Source organism: Lagopus leucura, unplaced genomic scaffold, assembly GCF_019238085.1.
Source record: "Lagopus leucura isolate 7727_CA_CO unplaced genomic scaffold, USGS_WTPT01 Super-Scaffold_806, whole genome shotgun sequence".
Classification (NCBI taxonomy): domain Eukaryota; kingdom Metazoa; phylum Chordata; class Aves; order Galliformes; family Phasianidae; genus Lagopus; species Lagopus leucura.
In genome coordinates, this window is record NW_024962260.1 from 8,717,515 (window position 1) to 8,738,554 (window position 21,040).

The 21,040-nt window shown below is 42.0% G+C and overlaps 1 protein-coding gene across 9 annotated transcripts in view; it reads left to right on the forward strand.

The window, feature by feature from the left end:
- The window catches only part of ARVCF (ARVCF delta catenin family member), a 210,537-nt gene extending 189,735 nt beyond the window's left edge, over positions 1-20,802 (forward strand). For 8 of the 9 annotated variants that reach the window (XM_042865424.1, XM_042865429.1, XM_042865432.1 and 5 more), the window contains 8 exons: positions 6,066-6,193; positions 7,094-7,244; positions 8,535-8,727; positions 9,401-9,512; positions 10,104-10,194; positions 10,682-10,735; positions 15,160-15,251; positions 17,742-19,225. In XM_042865424.1, the coding sequence (XP_042721358.1) occupies positions 6,066-6,193; positions 7,094-7,244; positions 8,535-8,727; positions 9,401-9,512; positions 10,104-10,194; positions 10,682-10,735; positions 15,160-15,251; positions 17,742-17,843 (923 nt within the window). In that variant the 3' untranslated portion in view covers positions 17,844-19,225. The other variant, XM_042865425.1, reaches the window with a different exon arrangement.
- Positions 20,803-21,040: the final 238 nt, after the last annotated feature.

The window sequence follows — 21,040 nt, forward strand, 5'->3', positions numbered from 1 at the left end:
ACTGGGAGGCATTTATGTAATTGTAGGACTTGTGTGTGACTTAGATTGGCGGGGAAGGTCACACACTATGGTGTTCCTTTTCTAAACAGAAAATCTCGTAACATTCTTTCAAGCCTGATTTGAGTCTCATGTGTTCCATATTATTCTGGTTGTTCTTTTCAACACTACCCGCTGTTGGAGCTCCTGCTTGGTGGTGGATGCTGCATTCTTGACTGAATCTCAGCAGTAAGCGTAATGCCTGTCCTGCCTTGTGCTGCACACTGAAGTGAAAGCTACAAGGACTATTAAAAACCTTTTACCTATTACTGCTTCGTCCACTGAACAAGTTTATGCCTCTGTTGTGTGACATTCAGTATGCTTATATGCATCTGTATCGAGGTGCATTCTCCATCAGTGACTCCGAGCATTTGGCTCTGCTGGAGCTGGCTGCGTTTTCACTACTGTTAAGACTTTCAATTAGAAGAATCTTGCAAGTTGAGGTTGGCATTCAAGCTGTGCACCGGGTGCTGAAACACAGCATACAGATGGAGTGGGGCTGATGGGGTTTACTGTGTGTTTGTTTTATTAGTATTGTTTTAAGGATCTGATTGCTGTTTTCACAAAACTAACCAGCTGCCTTCCCCTCCTTCTCCCCCCCACCTTTTTAAATGTTCTGTGGGGTGAGGCATTCCTGGAATGGGAGCTGTTGAACTGCTAGACTGATTGGCTGCTTACGTTCTGAAAATATGTCTGTAGAAGAAGATTCTGAATTCTGGTTCACAACTGTTCGACTTGCAAAGCATGAACTGCACAGTTTGTAATGAGGTTGCAGCATGCTAGCAACAGAGGGCAGGAGCTGAAAATTTGTGAAGCGTTTCTTCCACAATCAACTTGCTAATTTCTTTTAGAGACATGATTTTTTACTTCTTTTGGCTCGTAGCTTCCTGCTCACTTAGGCAGCTGCTTTCTTTTTTCTACCAAGTCTGTTAGTGTGTGACCTTGCAGAGACGTTGCGGTTTGGGCTCTCGCTCCATCTGCCGGTAGCTGTCACATCCTGCGCCGAGCTGCCCAGCACAGTGAGCACATCAGCAAGCAGCTCTTGAACTTGCTCGCATTCCTTGTTAGCACACCCTCGATGTGGTCCTGGAGTGCATCTGTTGGTTTAGTTTCATCCCAGGATGTGTCCAGATGGTGCTGCAAGTGCTGTGTGTTGGGAACTAAGGCGCAGTGAGTACGGGCAGTTGGGAAATTTGCTCCGAAAGTGGTCTGAATTAAAACAGTAATGTAAACATCTCAGTAAATACTGCAAGGACAAGTAATTGTCAGAGTTCATTTAAGTGACTTTAGGGTTTTTTTTTCCTCGGCAACTAAGGTTTTTTGTTTTGTTTTCTATTTCCTACAGTGCTCCCTGTGTCCTTCTAACTCATATGACAATCTCTTGTTTGAAACAGCAAGCCAGAGATTTTAGAAGAATAAAAAATAAAGCATCGCGTCTGCTCCAGCAGTAGGACTTAATCTGACCAGTATATGTACGTGTATAGTTTCCTGTGCCTGTAGGGTGATAATAAATCCTAAATTGTGTGAGTTGTAAAGGGAATTAGGCTTAGCAACTTTGCTCCAAAGAGAGATGTCTCAATGTGGGATTAAACTGGTATATCAGAGAGAGGAACCTGATGAGATAGTTTGTTATTGCCAGAATGTAGTCAAGTATATAGGCACAATGTCATCACTAAATGCTAAAATGAAAGCACGTAAATTTGTGGATGAGGTGATCCAGGAGCTGCTGCGTGTGGCTGAGAGCTGAATGGGCTGGTTTGGATCTTCAGTTCATTCCTCAGGTTTTTTACGTTCAGGATTAAAATTGCTGTCTGTGCTGTTGGTGTTCTGTGGGCAAACAAAGGATGCTCCAGTTGGCAGCACTTGGTAGGGTGAGCATGGCACAGAATTAATCCCATTGCCCATTTTGAACAACTTGGATGCAGAGAAGCTCGTCTTCCTTTTGTCGTAAGGTTGTGTGTTGGTGAAGGTGAGTTTAAAGTGGAAGACCTTTCTTTGTATACACATTTATGCCAGCAGCTGGGGAGAATGCTTAGATGTTGTAATAGGCCTGACACAGTGACATCAGTGTCCGAGGCATTTTCCATTTATCTAAAAGGAAAAAGCTAATATAGCCAAATGGTTTGCTTTGCATTTTACAATGGAGTTGGGGGAGGGGAGAGAAATAAAAGATTTATCCCCATGCTTTTCCAGAAGGAAACAGTATAGACTGCAACTCAGCACAAGTCTGTAACCTAAGGAAAAGGTCTCATTTATTCTGGGAGAAATGATCTTTGGTAGGGCAGTGCTGAATCTGGGCTATAAGCATAACAGTTTTTTTTTAAAGAAAAAGAAAAGCATGTACTGTTTTTCTCATTTGATATATTACCTATTGCTAATGACCCTCATTTTCTTCAAAAAAAAAAAAAGAGGGGGGGGATATAAGCAGTTAGCTATAGATTGCACAAAGGCAGCATTACCTGAAAAAAATAATTAAGATGATCCTGAAATTAAGGAAATCAGTTTAGAAGAGAAGCAGGTGCTTAATGGAGGTGAGACAGCTGTGCTTCCCAGGAACGTGCTTGAAGCGCTTTGCAGAAAGATGTGCAAGGCCTCCATGCAATGCTGGAAGGGAATTTATAATAACTCAGACAAATAGCATCCTATAAATAGCAGAGCTGGACTCATTAGGAAAGGAGATAGATGGAGAAAATACAAAACTTGTTTGTTTCTTTTTAGGGGAGTATAATGCTTATGAAAAGTGTCAGCTTGCTGTCAATGAGGGAGAAACGCTCTGGTGGAGATGTAACTTTATTGCTGTTAGGTCCTCATCTCTGCTCATGAGCAGTTGTCCATGAGAGTCATTCCTAACACTTTGGTTTAGCAACCCCTGCGTGCAGTTTGCTAGCACAGATTATATGCAGTGCTGGCAGCGTGCAGCAGGTGGAGGTCCCCAAGGTGGGGAGTGACATGAGGGAGGAGAAGGTCTCATATATGGTGTGTAGCATTTATTAACTCCTTTTAAAACAGATGTTAACAGGGCAGCATAAATACAGCTGGAAAATGGGGTCATATGGAATGAAGTGAGAATTGCTCACCAGGCAGCTGAGGGATTGCAGCCCAAAGCAGAAACGCGTTGGTGATTGGTAGAAGAAATGCTATGTGTTATTGAACAGTATGGGGACGTTTTTGAGATGCTCTAACATTAGTAAGTAGGAAAAAGGAGAGGCTTCCATGCATGAAGGGAAGTAATGACAAAAAGGGAGCAAGAGGTGCTTGACTGGAATACAGCTCTGTCTGCAGGAGGTAAGTGGAGGTGAGAGGGTTATTGCTTCTGTGTGCTTCTCAGCATTCATACCCTGAGAAGGAAGGAAGGAAGGAAGGATGTCTAACCAAAAGGGAACAGAAAGGGTAAATTTTAGACTGCACTTAAATCAAAGGAGAGGGCAACTTGTGAGGCAGTTGCCAAGTATGCTGTAGTTATGGCCAGGCAATTTAGAACAAAGCCATCAGAAGACTGAGTACAGAATTGCACTCTGCTCAATGGCAGGCTACTCTGAGCTCAAGTACAGACGCAATACATGTTCTGCATGAGTTTTCTCTGAAAATTAATGAACCTACTTTCAGCTTTTTGCATATCTGATTCATGCTTCAGCTAAGCTTCTGTGAAAGGTAACACAGCTTCCAAATTCTGGTAAGCTATCCTAAGAGATTTGTTAAGTGTTAGTGTTCAGGAAAGTAACACTATGCACTTAGCAGGCAGCAGTGCTTTTTCTTGAGGAGTCCTGGGATTGCCAATTCACCTTGTGAAGCAGCAGAGGAGAGAGGTGATGTGGAGGTCATACTGGAGTCAGATAGTCACACTTCTTCACGGAACAGAGAAGAGCTGTACAGCTGTTCATGCTTCATGTATTACATAACTGGAGTTTTTCTAAGCATTCAATACAGGGGGCAGTGATCCCAGTGCAAGGAGAGGACAGCAGGGAAGAGGGGAGAAAGTGCTATGGATTGGCAGGATGCCTTTGGGGATTGCCACCTGTTGCAGCTTGCACTTATCTGTAGGTGTCACATAACAGGCAAGTGGTGGCAGTAAAAGCAGTCTGGAGCAGGTTAACAATCCAGCAGTTCAAAAAGCATGGCTGCATGCTGGAATGCATGTGAGGAGGCTGGACAGGGAATGTGTAAGGCAGCACGGAGCTCGTGGATGCTTGGGCACTGATCAGTTTTCTGGTGTGGAGCAAAGAAAGCCTGGGCTGATAAAGTGTGTCTTCAGAGGGATAAATAAGCCCTGTACATCCAAGAGCGTTAACGTGGCCTTATGTTAACATTAGATGAGGTTAATATTAGTTAATTAATTAATATTAGGTTAATATTAAATGAGGTTTAGGGTTTTGAGAGATCATGGCTAACATAGTGCCACAGCAATAACTATGATGAAAAATAGGGAAAAGCAGAGCTAGAATGTAAGGCTTTCATTTTAGAACGCTTTTAATCCTCTTCAGTGACAGAGGATTTCTAAAAGGAAGTTTCTGCCAGTATATCCATTTGATAGAATAGCATTTTTCAGTTCTCTTGCTTCTGGGTTTGATTTGAGATGTCTGAAATATGATAAAAGTACGTATTTGAATAGGGGGTGATTTGTGAAGAGAAAGTATTGAAGAGAGGGCGTGATTTCTGTTTGTAGGTTTCCTGTCTTACTAGTGGAAAACTTGCTTTGAGTTATGCTACACTCGTGGGACAGCATCTTGTTATGTGAGAAACATTCTTTTTGTCTGTACATACAAAAAAAAAGTCTTCTATTAAGGACAGGCTTCACATTTCCTGCTTCCTCAAGCTCGTCCATACCTTCATACTTGCTTTCATGCCATTCTTTTTTCCGTAAATGTTTTCACAAGTAACACCTGCTAATTGCAAACTCCCCAAAAGCCATCAGTTCAGAAATGTCTTACAGCTGCAGTCACTGTAGCTGTAGCTGTGTCTCTGTTACCTGTAGGTGGTTTGTGCTTTCCTGCACTCACCAAAGCAATTCTAGGGAAGTTATTTGTTGTTGAAATTTTCTAAACAACACTACAATCTCCTGGATCCTATGTGATGGGGAAGTGCTCTAACTGGCTGCTTGCATATTCCTCCTTCATCAATTCAGTGTTGTGAGGCACTTAATGACAAAAGGCAGGTAGGATTGCTTGAAAATATCCACAATTTGTTACTAACGTGGAACTGCCACTTCAGTCCTTGTGTAAAGCAGTGCCCCACGTACTGTGGTTAGATGGATAAACCCTAATCTTTGGAGATGAGGAAATTGAGACACGGATGCTACTGTCAGTTACTCAGCGTCACAAAAGGAAGTGCATGGCAGAGCTGGAATAGTTCCCATTCCTGACGTGCCTAAATTGCGAAGCTGCAGCAGTGACTCTGGGGATACTGAGATGTTATGTGTCTGTTGCAGTCTCCCCGTGTAATGCAATGCTGGTGTACTTCTTTACCTAGTATTTGAACTGGAGGCAGTATTTCTCCCTCTCCTACCAGTTGAGAATTCTAGTCATTCTGACATCTTTCTTTCCTTACGTAGGTGTGAGAAGGGGGTGGATGATGGGATTGCAGCTTGCTCTCTGTGACCTGTTTGTTGATGTCTGAGACAGTTTGAATGAAAAAAGTAAAAGGAGTGCAAGTTGAAGTTACAGTCTACAGATGCAAAATAAGAATTGTTCTGTCATTGTCTCATGCCACCTTGTTACTATGTGTACTACGTGTACTCAACCTGCTAGACAGTTACATAGCATAGCACAGATTTCAGAAAGAATGATCAACTTAACCAGCAATCAAAGGGACCTTCAGTCTAGCTGAATGTCCTGTAGGTGAGTTCCCATGTGCACTGCGTTCACAGGAGTGAATGAAATATTCTGAATATGGCAGAAACCCTTCTTGCCGTAGCACAGCTTTCTCTCGGCTGCTCTCTGATGTGATTAAATAAAGGTATGTTCTGTGTTTGTTCATACATGCCTTCTCTACTTTTCTCTTTTTACTTCCATTGTCCTCTTCCCCACCTGCAGGCTTTGAATTACTGTACCAACCAGATGTGGTCCGACTGTACCTTTCCATCCTCACCGAAAGTCAGAACTTTAACACTCTGGAAGCTGCAGCAGGGGCTTTGCAGAATCTCAGCGCTGGCAACTGGACTGTGAGTGCAATCTTGTCTTTAGTCATTACTTAATGCAAGTAAAGAACAGAGCTACATCCATTGTAACTGCACTGTTACCTTGTGCCCTTTAAGAAGGAAGAAGGTGAAGAAATTATTTCCAATTCATTTGCCCACTTAAGATGCTTTGCATCTTCTGAACAGATGGTGTTTATGTGCAAATGTCACTGAGCTCATGGCAATTTAACCAGGAGCTGGTTTTACTACTTAAACTACTTAACTGTTGCCACGTCCCTTCAGAAAAGCTCATTGTTAGATGGTCCTGTTGTGAATGCTTAATTCATTAGGCTGTCAGAAATTGTACTATGAAGTGTCCTCTGATTTTCTCTCTGAGCCAGCCCTACTACTAATCAGCTAATGCTCAATACCTGATCATTTCTAGAGCTGTGTGGCAAACCTGGAGCGAGCAGAAGCCTGAAGATCAGCAGGATGGTGTTTTGCAACTGTCTTGAATACCTATTTTAAAATCAATCATGAAACAGAGTAAAATAGCACAAAATTGAAGGTGGAAGAAGATAACATGCTTTGGATGCCTTACTGTTCCCTGCAAATGACCTATTTTTCCTAATCCAGGGGAATGTGTTTTCACACTGTGATGTGTACAGAACAGATGCTGGCTGGCAAATGGAATTCCTTCCGTTTCTGTCCTCTTTCTCCATCAGCTTACTAAGCTGCAGGCTGAACCTCCACATCGTTTTCTCTTTGGTGCTTGATGAACGTGACTGATAGGTTGTTTCAGATGCATCAGCGTACACATCTTAACTGGTGTTCACGGGAGAAAAAAAAGAATTGCAGCACTGAAAGAAATGCCAAAGGCAAGAAAGAGTGGGTATATGAGCTCACGATATTTTGTGTTGTTTCTTTTTTCCTTGTTTTGTTCAGTGGTCCACATACATTCGTGCAACAGTGCGGAAAGAGAGAGGTTTGCCAGTGCTTGTGGAGCTACTCCAGTCCGACTCTGACAAGGTTGTGAGAGCTGTGTCAATTGCTTTGAGAAACCTTTCCATGGATCGCCGCAATAAAGACCTTATAGGTATCTTCAGAACTTTTCTTAGCAGGCTGGAATCTTGGATGCTTTTGAGAGACATCTCCTTTTTGTCAGCTGTCTGAGGATTCGTTTTGTATGCAGTTTCTGTCACTGCTCTCCAAGATTATTCTGTGTAGCCACCAAGTGAAAGGTTGTCATCTCAGAATGTATTTCCAGTCCACTTAAACAGGCCATGGTTTAAGAGAGATTCCTAAGGACTAAAATACAGATTTTTGCTGGGTGGGTTAGCAGACTGCTTGCCTCTTAGCTCTAGCTGGCACGGAGCGTGCTACTGGTCACATGCAGAGGTTGCTGACAGCCGTGTTCCTCCTTAGGCCCACTGTTGAGATCAGAGTGGCTGAGCTTGTTTGGGGTCATGAAGGAAAGTCTGAAGTTTTTCCTTTTTTTTCCATCATGACCTCCTTCCTGTGGCAGGTACTGTGGAAGCCGGATACTAAACAACTTACCAGAGACATAGTCTTTACATTAGTTTTTCAGCAGTGCTCACTAGCTCTTTTCCAGTGGGGTAAATACATATTTGTGTGCATGTAATCAGAAAGGTTCAGCTGTCAGTTGAGTTTTCCTCTGGATGCCTCTGTATTTAACTGATGTCTGTTTAAACTGTGACTTGTCAGACCAGGAAGTATTCAGCACTTGTTCAGGGCCATCATCCAGGTTGATACTAACAAGTGGCCAGGTGGAATTCTGCCCTAACACATCAGGTTTCTCTTTTAGTAGTTCAGAGGTGTAGCTAGGTGAATGGTGCAGACACACACGTGGGAGTGATAAACTCCCAGCTCCTTGGTTTTTCTCCAGTACCATATGATGTGAAGGCTAACTGCACCCAGGAGGAAATGCTCTTACCTTTGTTGGAAGAAGGTTAATAGATGCGTGGCTGCACATCTTGCCCCAGAAGGCCTATTGGAAGGCTACACTGAGTAAACCATGTGCGTGTATCAGCATGAATATGTGGCGGTAGCAGCAGCTACTGGATGCTTTTTGCCTCAGGCATTGTGAAGTATGATAGATGCTGGCTGTAAAATCATAATAAAATGTGCTTTTTTTCCCCTCTTAGCCTTTTAATATTCATGATGAAGGAGTTCTGTTTTGGATATCAACTCTTAGTCATCTTGAAATAATAAATGATAAAAGCACCATAAAGTCACAGTCATGATGTTCAAAACACTTGCATTATTAATTGTTTTAACCTGGCAAGCACCCTTGAACTTTTCATTCAGGATGGGAAGCTGAAAGGATTACTAGGGCTGACCAGTGGTATCTCTTCCACTTTTCCAGGTAGTTATGCCATGAGTGAGCTGGTTAGAAATTTGCCTAGCAGGCAGCAGAGATCTGCAAAGAACCTGGAAGAGGATACAGTGGTTGCTGTATTGAATACAATCCACGAAATCATTACTGACAGCTCAGAAAATGCAAGATCTCTGATCCAGACACAGGGCATTCAGAAGCTGGTGGCAATCAGCAAGTCAAGGTGAGGGAACAGGTGAAAGCAAAATGTATAAAATCTCACTTGAAAATACCACAATGCACAGTAGTTTTTTGCTTTCCGAAGCTATTCTGGCCTTTCAGAAGTGTAGCTAAACAAATACATGCACAATAAAAAGTCACCCTCTTGGTAGATTTGTAACTTTAAAAAAAAAGAAATTGAGTGAAAGCCTGTTAGAGCATGACATCTTAGAATATGTCACCAATCCTTTCAAGGATTGCCATTGATGTGTTTTAAATAAAGCGTTTAAGGAGGTGCAGTAATTGTTTTGGCTAAAGGCAGCTCAGACCTCGTGTGTGTCTGTTGTGTTTCTTTTCTTTCTGTAAACAAATCCAAGCAGAATGAAATCCATCTGCTTTCTATTAGTGACAACTACAAAATGAAAAGAGCACCCTGGTGTCCGTGCTTGCCCACGAAGGCAGTATGAAAACACAAAAATCTGCACATTTTGACTTCTTGGGTTCTTTTGTCAGCAGATACCTGTACATGTGAAGAAGTCACTGAATTGTTTTACATACATCTTAAAACTGATAAGCCAATGGATAGCTCTGTGAAGTAGTAGGTACCTCCTGGTTATTGTTTTGGTGCAGAGAAGTTGGCATATGGATAGTCCTATATTGCTTGATATTTAACATTGTAATTTTATTTTGCAAATCAGCCAGTCTCCTCGAGAAACAAAAGCAGCGTCTCACGTTCTTCAGATGATCTGGAGCTACAAGGAGTTACGAAATGCTCTGCAGAAAGATGGCTGGAACAAATCACACTTCCAGGTAAGAATGCTGGGTCTTAGGTTTAGTTAGTAGTTATGGAAATCAGCTGACTGGAAGGTGCCTCACTTAGTGCAGTATTGGTGTCTGGTAGGGAACACGCTTTAATTCTGGTCTTTGAGGTAATGGAAAAATATTGTAACCTGTTCAGTTGTAACATCATGCACTTCATGGATAAGTTTTTCACTGGTCTATGAAATGTAGCTTTTTAGTTATTGGAAGTTGTGTAGGCCGAGTGCATGTGCTTTGCTCAAGGGAGACTTAGCATGCCTTTTGTCAACTGTGTTTTTTCTCATATGAACTTTATTTCAGGCAGCAGCCCAGGCAGTCACCAGTTCTGGATGTGCAGCCTCCTTACCTTCTCTTCTGACAAGGCTGAGCTCCTTTTACAGACCAACAGAGCAGTGGTGTAGATAACACAAAAAAAAAAAAAATTCCACTAACAAATCTGTATGAAAATAAGATTAAAAATAACTCCTCTGCCGTGCTGTAACAGGAGTGGATTTAGAACCAATATGTGATCTTACTTCACACGTTTACTTGTTTGATTTCCCAGAACAGCAGTTTCATATTTACCTGATTTTTGTTTTGAAGTCTGTTTCTGCAACGCCAAAGAGTTCCAAGGCTGCTGCTGGCAGGTCTGGCTATGATGACAGCACTTTGCCGCTGGTGGATAAGAGCCAAGGTCGGTTCTGCTAGTTCCCACTTTCTGTATGTGTTTTGCTTGTTTGCTGAATTTGCCACAACAGTGTTATGGGAAGTGGATATGTATTATTTGTACAGTGCTTTTTAACTCACAGTAACGAGATGATAGTCTGTAGTTTTCCTTCTCTTGCAAAATGTGCACTGCCAATACTGCGAGCAAGTTGAGAAAACAGCAGAATCAGTTAAAATAATCTGGGAGAATTTGGGATAGTTGTAAGGTGGAACTTAAGAGAAGCTTGTTAAATGGAGGTTAGTCCAAAGCAGAAAATAAGGATTTCATGTGTTGTCTGGAAAGCTTAAATTATATTTTCCTTTCTGAAGGGATGGCAGCTGAAAGTTTTTCTCCAGGTCTGAATCCAGTACTTTAAGGACCTCTCTGGTTCTGAGACTAATTTAAAAGTACCAGGTGTTGAGAAAAGCAGATGTAACTTGAACAGTTACAGTTATTCCATGCTTCTGTCTTACAGATAATGAGAAAACTGGGAGTCGTGATATGATACCTATGGATGAGCTTGGCCCAGGTAAATTCAGTCATAGACCAAACCTTGTGTCTGTTTCAGTAGAGCACACACTTTCACTTACAGGAAAGTTCAACTTTCCTTTGAGTCATACTCTCTCAGATGGATAAAGTTGACATTTAAAAGCAGAATGTTACCCTTCAAAAGGTTGGCTGTTGCCATTTTTTTCCTTTCTTTCCCTTTGTCTTTAATGCACGTACAGTGTGCACACTAATTTATCCACTACTTTAAGCATAGCACAGAAATTTTCATTCGAGCCTCTGTCCCCTTGAGGCAGCTGCATTCAGTGTTACAATTTGGAAACAGGATAAAGTTGAAAAGTTGCTTCAAAGTGAGCTTAAATCTGTTCTGCCTCTGTTTTCTGTAGGTAACATACAAATGTTGGTACATGCAGTATTCCTGACATTACTTTTCATTTACCTTCATCTGACTGAGCCAGACTTGTCCTTCAGATGGAGAACTTACAGCTACTGTCAGTGACGTGCTTTGAGACTGATAAACTGCAATTCCTGACTTACAGAATTGTGGGTTTTTGCTTTGCTCAGGCAGATAAAGGCACTGCCTGCTCTCTTGGGAATTTGATTTAATTTCCAGTACTACTTTTTAAGATACTCATATTAATGCCTTGAAATCAAACTCTTTGATATACTGCCATTTGTGATCGTAGCTGAAAAATTATTAAGTTAGAAACAAGGTGAATAACAGATACTGATTACCTTTTGTATTCTTAGAAAATGAGGTACCACCTGTCCTCAGTCCACCTGTCAGTATGTATTTAGCCTAAGGGAACACTAAAGCACTTGTTCTCGCAGTGGAAGAAAGTAACTCCAGAGAAGATTGCATGGCAGTGTAACTGCCTGCAAGCAGGTGCTGCACTCTGGGCCGTGCTGAATGTTTATAGTCTCAGGATTAATTGTTTCCTCGTGCTTTCAGGAGTTACTGGTGTATATCTCAGTACCAAGAGAAATGCAAATTAACTGCATATATATGATATCAGGCAGATGGCCTGAGCCATTCTGTTCTGCGATTCTTTCAGTGCTGTTAGAAGATGAAATCTGAAGTTTTCCTGATCCCATCTCCTGAGTACTTTCATCTCCAATATGGCTTAACTTTCTGTGGTTTCAGAGATCAGTTGAGAAGGGAGTGCATGAATTTGTCCAATATACTATCCTTAGTTTTAGGAAATCAGAATAAAAATACTTCATCTCTTGCCTTCATGCTCTTCTGAATGCTACGCGTTACGTATCTCATGCGCATTCTTACAGGAGAAGCTGTCTAGGATAAGTGTTCTGGTTTTAACCTCAAGGTGGATATTGTTCCATTCTGGAGGACTGCCTGGCCCTTTACTGCTATACTGATGTTGCCTCTTTACCAAGACTGCAAAAAGCAGCATGCAGTTGTTATCTCAGTTTGTTAGCTGATGCTTACTGTTGTTCTTCTCAGTAAGGGAAATTAATTCATCATTAATGGCTGGAGATAAAGAAGGATGTGTTCCACATTGACTGACAGTACTGGACCAGTCAGCTTCCCGTTGTGTGGGGCAATGAGAGCACCTGGGCTGAGCTTGGTTACCTTGGGAAATGGAAAAACGTGTGTGATAAGTTACTGTGGGATGCAGTAGACAGCCTTGTGCAGAGATAGCTCTGGTCTGGCAGACTTGATCAGCTCTGGGCAGGAGATTCTGCACAGCGTCATCTGAAGATCAGCGATGCTTACTGTCGCAGTGCTGCCTCAGGGTGGCTGTGACCCCGAGCGACTGCAGGAGTGGCAGAACTGTGATCTCAAGGCTGTGTGCCAAATCTGAGTCCTCCAAAACTGTACTTGTGCCTCAGCTGAGATGCAGTCAATCTGCCAATATCATTAGAGAGCTGAGAATTGTTGAAAAGAAAAATAGTTCAGAAGTTCCTCTCATACCTGCATGTCTTTAGGCATAACTTCTCCTTTTTCTTCCCTTCCTTCTTTGTGGGTCTTTATAAGTTGAGAGCTGTGTGAGAGCACAGATGGATTGACACTCAGAAGGCATTTGGTCATGACATTTGTGATGACATAAGAATGTTGCTGCAGAATGAATGGCAGATACTTGGTAAAGCAATAGAGACGATGAGGAGAAAGGTGAGAGGTGAGAGGAATAAACAAGCTAAGAATGCTAAGTGCCTCTACTGACCAACATAACTTTGTCTATAAACTAGATTATATTATCTGAGAATAATGCATTTATACCTTGGAGCAGTAAGAAAAGCATAGGTCTCCTTCATGCCCCAGAAGCAGAGTTAATTTTGATAAAACTTGCTCAGGATCAGTCTGGAAGATGAGAGAAGCACTCACTGGTCCTGGAGAGGTGTGATCCTTAGGGACGGAGGTATTGCTTTTCTGATGCAGCCTTCTTCAAGACATTACTCATCTTATTAGGTCCAGTCGTGATCTTCTGATCTCTGCTGCCGCATGTCTTGACCGAGTTGTAGCACAGTGCCTGGTTTTCAGAAGCTCGTCTCCATTGGTGCTGATGTGTGCGACACCGTTAGCATGCAGGGCACACAGCTGACAGAACAAACTTCAAAACCTTGGAATTTTTTGCCCAGTCTTTGTGAGATTTCTGTTGAGCGTGGGGTTTTACTTTGTTGTTGCTTTTAGTACTGAAGAACTGCCATGCTCTTAAGCTTCTCATTATTGATGTCTTTATTCTAACCTTGTTACCTGGGAAATGCTAAAGCTGCCATACTTCATCTTAATGGCTGTTGCTTTCTGGGGGTGGGCTAAAGGTTTCCCTTTATGTCTTAGCAATTGATTTTAAAATGTTTTGGGATCACCCTTGATATTAGTAAAGAAATGCAGAGTGATCCGTTACACCGTTGTGAGTATAACAAATTTGACTGTGAAGAGCTGCCTCTGAGTTGAGTGCTAAATTACTGTGAGTCAGCATGCTTCCATCATTCGTGTATGTACCTGTATTTAGGAGCGATGTACTCCTAACTGAATGATGAATCTTTAATATATAACTTAACTAGTAAGATTCATGCTGGACATTCTGAGGAGAATGTTTGATTATGCATTCCTCCACAAATTCTGGCTGGGTGACTGGATGCAACTGATAGGCTTTGGGCTTTACTTTTTTTTTTCTCCAAAAGGAATAGCCAGTAACATTAACTTCTTTGTTGTCAACAGAGTGACTGTGTGGCAGTGCTTTAAAATCTGTGTACTTCGTATGTATCTCAAATTCTTTAGTTATTTTTAATCAGCATGGTTAAGTAATGTTAGTAGCCATGATATTATGAGTGCTACCTCAGGTCTACCTGCACTTTTGATTCCTGAGACGTGTAGAAAACTTGAGCTCTTTTAAAATTAACTGTGACCAGCATAAGTGTCATACAGAGCTGTGGTGTTTGGTACAAGTCACTCTGGCTGCTTTTGTCATGTGGGCAAACAGAGCCTCTTTGTGCCACGGAAACCCCACAGAAAAACTTTTTTTCTTAGTGACATTTTGCAGCAAGGAATATGCCAAGAGATGCACATTTTGGGTAGAACTTTTTGTGGTCTTCTAAGAGCCCGGTTTGTCAGAACATGAAAACATCAATGATCTCTCAGTTACACAGGTAACAACAAAAGCCTACAGGAATATATAGATTGGAGTGTCATTTACTCCAGATTACGGTGCAGGAAACAATCTATTTGTAACTGATAATGAGGGAAATCTGATGCATCACGAGAAGAAATCCAGGTTTGTGCTGGCTGGACTGATTCACAGCAGAGGATATTCTGAAATATATAAAGCTGTTTCTTTATAATGCTCTCTCACACTTTTCTTCTGTGTGCTAATCACGCTTTCATATTGTTTCTTAGTTGTCAGGAGAAAAAGCACCATCAGGTGCTGCTTTGGAATGAAAGGCAGTCCTGGCACAGCGGGGTTTGCATCAAGATTTCTTCCAGCTCAACAGTCTCCTTTTCTCAATGCATCGAAAGGCCCTATTTCAAATTACTGTTATGTCCTGTTAATAGTCAGGCTCAGGAAGAGTGGGAACATGCTGCAGAGCATTCAGAGAATGAACACAGCCAATTAATCAGGCTGCTAAGCAAGGAAGACAAGATTTGAGCTGAATTTGGAGCTCATTAGCCACAGGGCTTGAGATGACAACTTGCTGCTTTCCTTAGGCACACTACAAAACTGCAGTAGGTTGGGATGAAAACAGTTCTGCTTGCTAATGAGTGCCAGCATCTGGCAGTGATACAAAAAAAAAAAAAAAAGAGCTTTTCTGTTTTAAACTGGAGAAAGTAAAATTTCAGAGCTGGAGCATATGTGAGAGGCAGGCTGCCAGCATCTTTGGGATTTGATGGTCTATTTTCCTGTTTCTTTGCTGAAGAATACTGCTCACATCAGCTCTGTTCTGCTCTTCGTTGTGCTCCATGCCTAACTGTCATATGTTCCTCCTCAGATGGCTACTCTACCATCGATCGCCGGGACAAGGAGCGCAAATACAAGACCAGCGACAGCACAGGGGACGCCTCAGAGAAAGAACCTTTGAAAGTGAGATTCCCCTTATTGCTTAATGCTAGTCAGTGCCTTTGGAAGAAACAGAGCCTGGTGTGCTCAGCAGGAACAGGGCAGTTACTCACTAGAGGGCTGCAAAGGCTTTTTTTGGTGTCTTTGTTTTTTGCTTGCCCAATGTTAGGATAAAAGCAGCGTTTCCTATCCTAGCACTGGCTAACTAGAAATAAAAACAAAATGCTGCTGTCCAGTGCAGAAGTAAATGCAGGCAATTGATATGTCCTTGTAAATGAATGAGGTTGTAAGAAAATCTTTGTGCAGGCAGCATTCCCTTGCCTATAGTGAATAACTGTATTCAGTCTTCATTCTGAGAACAGTCGCTTCAAAACATCACACTGCTTTATTGTTTTCACCACGAGAAATACGTGTCAGCTTGTGCATCTGTCTAGGGCAGTGTGGTGAGCAGCGTGCATTTCACCAGCACTCACTGGGAGTCCTGACTGCAGGCAGTGGGTGTGAGCCAAGGAGATGGAGGGGAAGGAGAGATGTGCTTCCGAGTGCCTTCGAAAAACAAATTTAGACCATTTTCTAATTTAACAGCAACAACAACAATGATCTCTCTTCATAAAGTGTTTTGCCTTGAGGGTTGTGTGCAAATGTATCTTAGTGGATTCTGTTGAATTTCTGTTTCATTGCTATGCCTTTTCAGTGGATCTTTTTGTTTAAACGTTGCTTGATGTTTCTAACAATGCTGTGGCCATAACTTCTCCCTGGCCTCAAAACAAGCTTGTAAGGTAGGTCATTTCTGAGGGGAAAAAAAAAGATTCAGTGAACCAAGAATCAGTGAAAGGAAATACCATTGTTAGTCTGTAAAAAGCTGCCTTTAACAACCTTCAGCATATTGCTGATAATATCAGAAAATCCAGGTGATTTGTGTTCACTGGAAACAATTAAACTTGAGTGAATTGAAAGAAAAACACTGTATTGAAGTGAAATTAAAATGTGATTTGCAGAAAAATCTTTCTACTGTTTGTGGACCAGGAAGATACCCTTCTGTATCAGTCCGCCTATGTGAATTCATGCATTTCTTTCTGTGTCCTCCCTTTCTGTGAAGGTATATGCTGGAGAATGGCTTAAATCCAGCTGCAGTTTTAAGCACAGTTCGCTCCTTTTCAATTTGCCAGTTCTGGGTATGGTTGCATTCTGCTGGAAGCTGCCCAGTGAAACTTTTTAATGTAATTGCTCGTTGTCCTGTGTCAACTCTGCAGTGCCAAACATGGCTTCCTGTTTTGAACCAGTGAGCCCTGACTAAATGGTCTGGAGTAATGTGGCTGATGTGAAACACTGATCTCTTAGATTCAGTGGGAAGCTCACTTCCCACCCCTTTTCTCTTTTGAACAGTCCTAGAAGTGAAAATCAGGGCAGTAGGTTGTTCAGGAAGCCTCTGCCACTCAGAAAGCTCTTTGATAAGAGAGCAGCCGTTACAGTTTTCCTGTTTAGTCATCTTGCAGCTTCTTTGCTAAGTCCAGATGTGTGATAACACTATTAAAGTAATCCACCAGTGATCACCTTCCTGTCTAAACCTTCCCAGTACGTTTCTGCTTGACAGGGTCTGGTGAAGACACAAGAGCACACTCTCACCTTGCCCCTTGGAGGTGGTTGTGCTCCCTCATTTGTGGGTTGTTTGTTTTTTTTTTTGCAACTGATACAACCTGATTACTGAATTCAGAGCATGTGCTCCCTCCTCCGGTGTTGCTCTGAAGTGACAAGAGATGGCCCAGCTCAAACCAGTATCAAAGGTGTAAACTTTCTGTCCCCTCATAACAGTTGTAATGTGTATCATGAGGATGCAGTGAGAACAGATGCATGAAGTGACATGAGTATTTTGATCAGTACAAGCTTGACAGAAGATGTCTTTCCAGAGAAAATAGGCTAAGGCAGAAGAGTTAACAAATACTTGTTATTTTTGGCACTCAGAGTTCATGGACATGATTTTCAAAGTCGTATCCCTCAGCCCAAACTCAGTGTGTGTCTGAGGTGAAGCACAACCCAGCGTTCCAGGCAGCAGTCGCTTTGCTTTTAGAGGAACAGGAAAAAAAATACCTCAGTTATGTGCCAGCCATACTTTATGCTACCTCCTGGTTTTGGGGATAAAGGGCTGCCTGAATTCAGCTTGTTATGTGCCTCAAAAACAGTCACTGGTGCGTCCTCAGCTGGAGCAAAGTCTGAGTAGCTGCTACTCTTCCTTTTCCCTGTCCTGTGAAAGAGAACTCTGGGGTCTTCTGGTTTGTAAACTGTTCAATAACCAAGGCTTTGCGGCTCAAGAGTGGCCAAGCATTTTGAATAAGGGTGGCAGAGAAGTGCAGCCTTTGGCTGCTGCAAGTGCTCTTGTTGGTATTGTGCCTTTGCTGATCTTGTTTCTTTCTCCACCACTAATTTTCCCTTGTGCTCCTTTGAGCTGACTTGTTTGGTGGCTTTGTTTGATTAATCCGCTCTGTTTTGCTTTTAACTCCTCACCCTGTGCTGCAGAATGACACAAATAGGAAAAACATTAACAGGAGTAACAGGGCTTCGGTGAATCTGGTGGATGCTCGTGACATTAAACCCCAGCCTGTTGACTCCTGGGTCTAATTTGCATGCATGGTAGGTCATTTTAATGGTAATTGGTGCTAGTGATTAACTTGTCTTTTGCATGATCTGTTTAGCTGTGGAATCTCTACAAGGCTAACTGCTAACTGAGTCCTTTCAGAGAAAGGAAAATACATTTGAAAACGTGGTATTTATATTATTTATTGTGTCTTTAATGAAACTCAATCAAACACTCCTGTGTGATTAAGAAATAATCTGTCAAATAACCAGACAGCACAGTAGTATCTTGACTGATTGGCCGTCAGCCAGAATGTGGAATATTTCTCCTGGAAGGCCATGGGAATGAATTTAAATAGTGTGTTTCTACTTCCAACGATTTTTTTTCTTCCCTTCAGACTCATTAGAAGGATTAGCCTGAGACTAAAAGAAAAAGCTTATCCTTCTCTGTTTATGGATGTCCCCTGAGGTTCCCTGGAATTACAAAGCCATGCCCATCTGCAAGAAAGCTGCAGCCTGTGCACAGTTACTTTGCAAGGGGAGGTGATTTTGATTGCACAATAAACATCAAGCTCCCACTTCCCATTTCTTTCTTATTCTGTTAAAGAAAGGCGCCATTTAGTGGCCTTACAGCTCTCTGCCTTTGCCATGAGCCAAGCCCCTTATAATGTCACTATCCTTCCTTTATTTCCTGCTACTGCTAATCTGTCTCCCGCTGTTTTGCTAGACAGTGCTCTACCCTGGTTGTACCATCCGTCACTGTCAGGCTTGATGCCCCATTTGGAATAGCTCATTTTGTGCCCCTGGCTGGCTGAAGGAACACCTAAGAAACGGTTTCAAAGGCCATTGGAGTGGACAATAGGCCTTTGAGGCTCAAATTCCAAAAAGCGGAGTGTTGTCCACTCTCATCATTAGGCATGGAAATCGCATGCAGTAGTGGGAGAGAGAGCTCTTGTATGTGTGGGGTTTTCATTTTTGAGGTCTCCCCAGAAATGCTTCTCCTCCTTTTAAGGCTCTAGTACAAGTGCTGTGTGTTTGCAGGTTGTTTCTCTTCCTGGGTTGGAAGCGCTTGGCCAGAGCAGTCTTTAAAGCCCCCTGGTAGCCTTGTGTAGCCACGGGCAGCCCCTGGCAGTGTTGGCCTCATGCAGCTGGTCGGTGCTGTGCAGTCTGCCTTGTTGGCTCAGCCAGAGGACAGGGATAAACGTGTGCAGTGCCTGCACACCTCCAGTCTTGCGCGCTTCTTCTTAGCAGTGAATGCGTATGGGTGGGACTTTGAATGCAGGCTGTGATCATTTTCTCCCAGTCAGACCTTTCAACAAACCCATACACTGGGATACATTAGGATTTCCCTTCATTGTTCTACCGCTAGGGGATGGAGATCACCAGTGCCACGTTGCTTGCTGGTATTGATCAGTTCTGGCTTTATTTTGCAGGCCTAGAGTCCAACCACATTTTTTTTTAATTGAGGCGGAGAAAAAAACATTGAATTGACACAGGATTTCATCAGTCACCACTGCCATTCCGATCTGGAGGGCGCTGCATCACTGACAAGGCTGCGGATTCTAAGAAAATGCAGGGAGAAAACACAACTGACTGCCATTGCCAACCCCAGAGCACCATGCCTTACAGCAAGACAGTTTGCTTTTTAAATCAGTTACATTCCCACCAGACATAGCTGCCTCCTGCTCCCTCCCACTCCTGCAAGAGTAAAGCAAGCAAGAGAAGAGAATCCAAGTTCCATCCGGCTGGCTGCATTCTTCGGTGACTCTTACATGTGGAAGGTGCCAAGAATGAGAAGCGAAGGTCATGCAGCAGCAAAGAGGACAGCTTCATAAGTGAACTGCAGAAGATCTGAAACGATACCTTAGGTGTAGTCATGAAGATAATAGCACTTCTATGGATTGGATCCCGTGGTTTTCTTTTTGTTTTGGGGGATTTATTTTGAACTGTGAATCTAACACTTTTAAAGGGGTTTTGAAAAATGCTGAGGTTTTCTTCGTTATTTCAACAGGAATTGCAGGAATGTTGAGTGGGTTTATTGAATTTCAATGAAGAGAAAATACAGAACAAAAAATACTAAATGCTGGCCAAGTGAACTGGAGAGTAGATAGCAAAATTGATGCAAGCTGTATAAATCTGCTTTTAGAGTAAGCTATATCAATCACAGTGCTATATTATCGTTATAATCTGATGTACAGTACTTCTGCCTTTGGAATTCTGTAATGGCTCTGCTTTTATTTCCACATGAAGGTTTTAATGTCCCCGGTTCAGAAATGTATACTGAGAAATGGAGTTGGCTGGCTTTTTATTTTCTTATTCTCAAAGATTGCAGTAAGGAGCTTTTACATCTTAATCGTATCAGTGTTACATTGATGACAATTAACAGTTTATTTTGCTGTAGCTGTTAACACATTGGAAGAAATAGAAGCTTCTTCACAGGATGTCTTATTTTGAACATACATTGCAGTTTAGGTGGGTCTGTCTGTTTGATGGTAAATTTATCACTGTTGGATCCATGTTTGCTTTGGGCTGAAGATCCTGGTGGAAAATGTCATAAAGGGAACAGATCAGACATTTTTAAAATCATCATCATTTCTGTGTTCCCTTGATATTGTTTGGAGCTTACATGTTCTTGGTGGTATGAAAATCATCCACGTGCAGATGTTCTCCTCTTAGATGCCATGGTGTGCTCTGATAAGGCAGGATTTTTACCTCATGAGAACAGAGAACTATGCTGCATATACAGAATCTGATAATGCCGTGAACTAAGTGACTTTAGATCACTGATTTTCTCCAGGCATTGGTCAAGAGAGGGCGGCAGAAGAGAAGAGGAATGAAATATCTCACCAGTAGCATCAGAGGGCTTTTGCTGATTTTGTTTGGTTGCCACATTTAATTCTAAATAAGCTCCTAGAAGTGGTGTGACTGGAAAGCACATTTTTGAGCCTAGCAAACATTCGGGGTTTTCAGTGCCTGCCATTTCCTTTGTAATTAAAAAGGGGAAATATCCAAAACCTTGCCTCACCCAAAATATTACTGTAATAGTAAACGTCTGAAGTTTTTGTTTAAAAAAAAAAAAATTAAAAAAAAAATGAAAAACACACAAAAAAAGCAAGTACCAAGAGCTTTCTATCTTCATGAGTATATTAAAAAATTGACATGAATACATATATATAAATAAATAAATCTATATATCTATATATATATTGTTGTGCAGAGGATAGGTTAATAAAACCATGTAA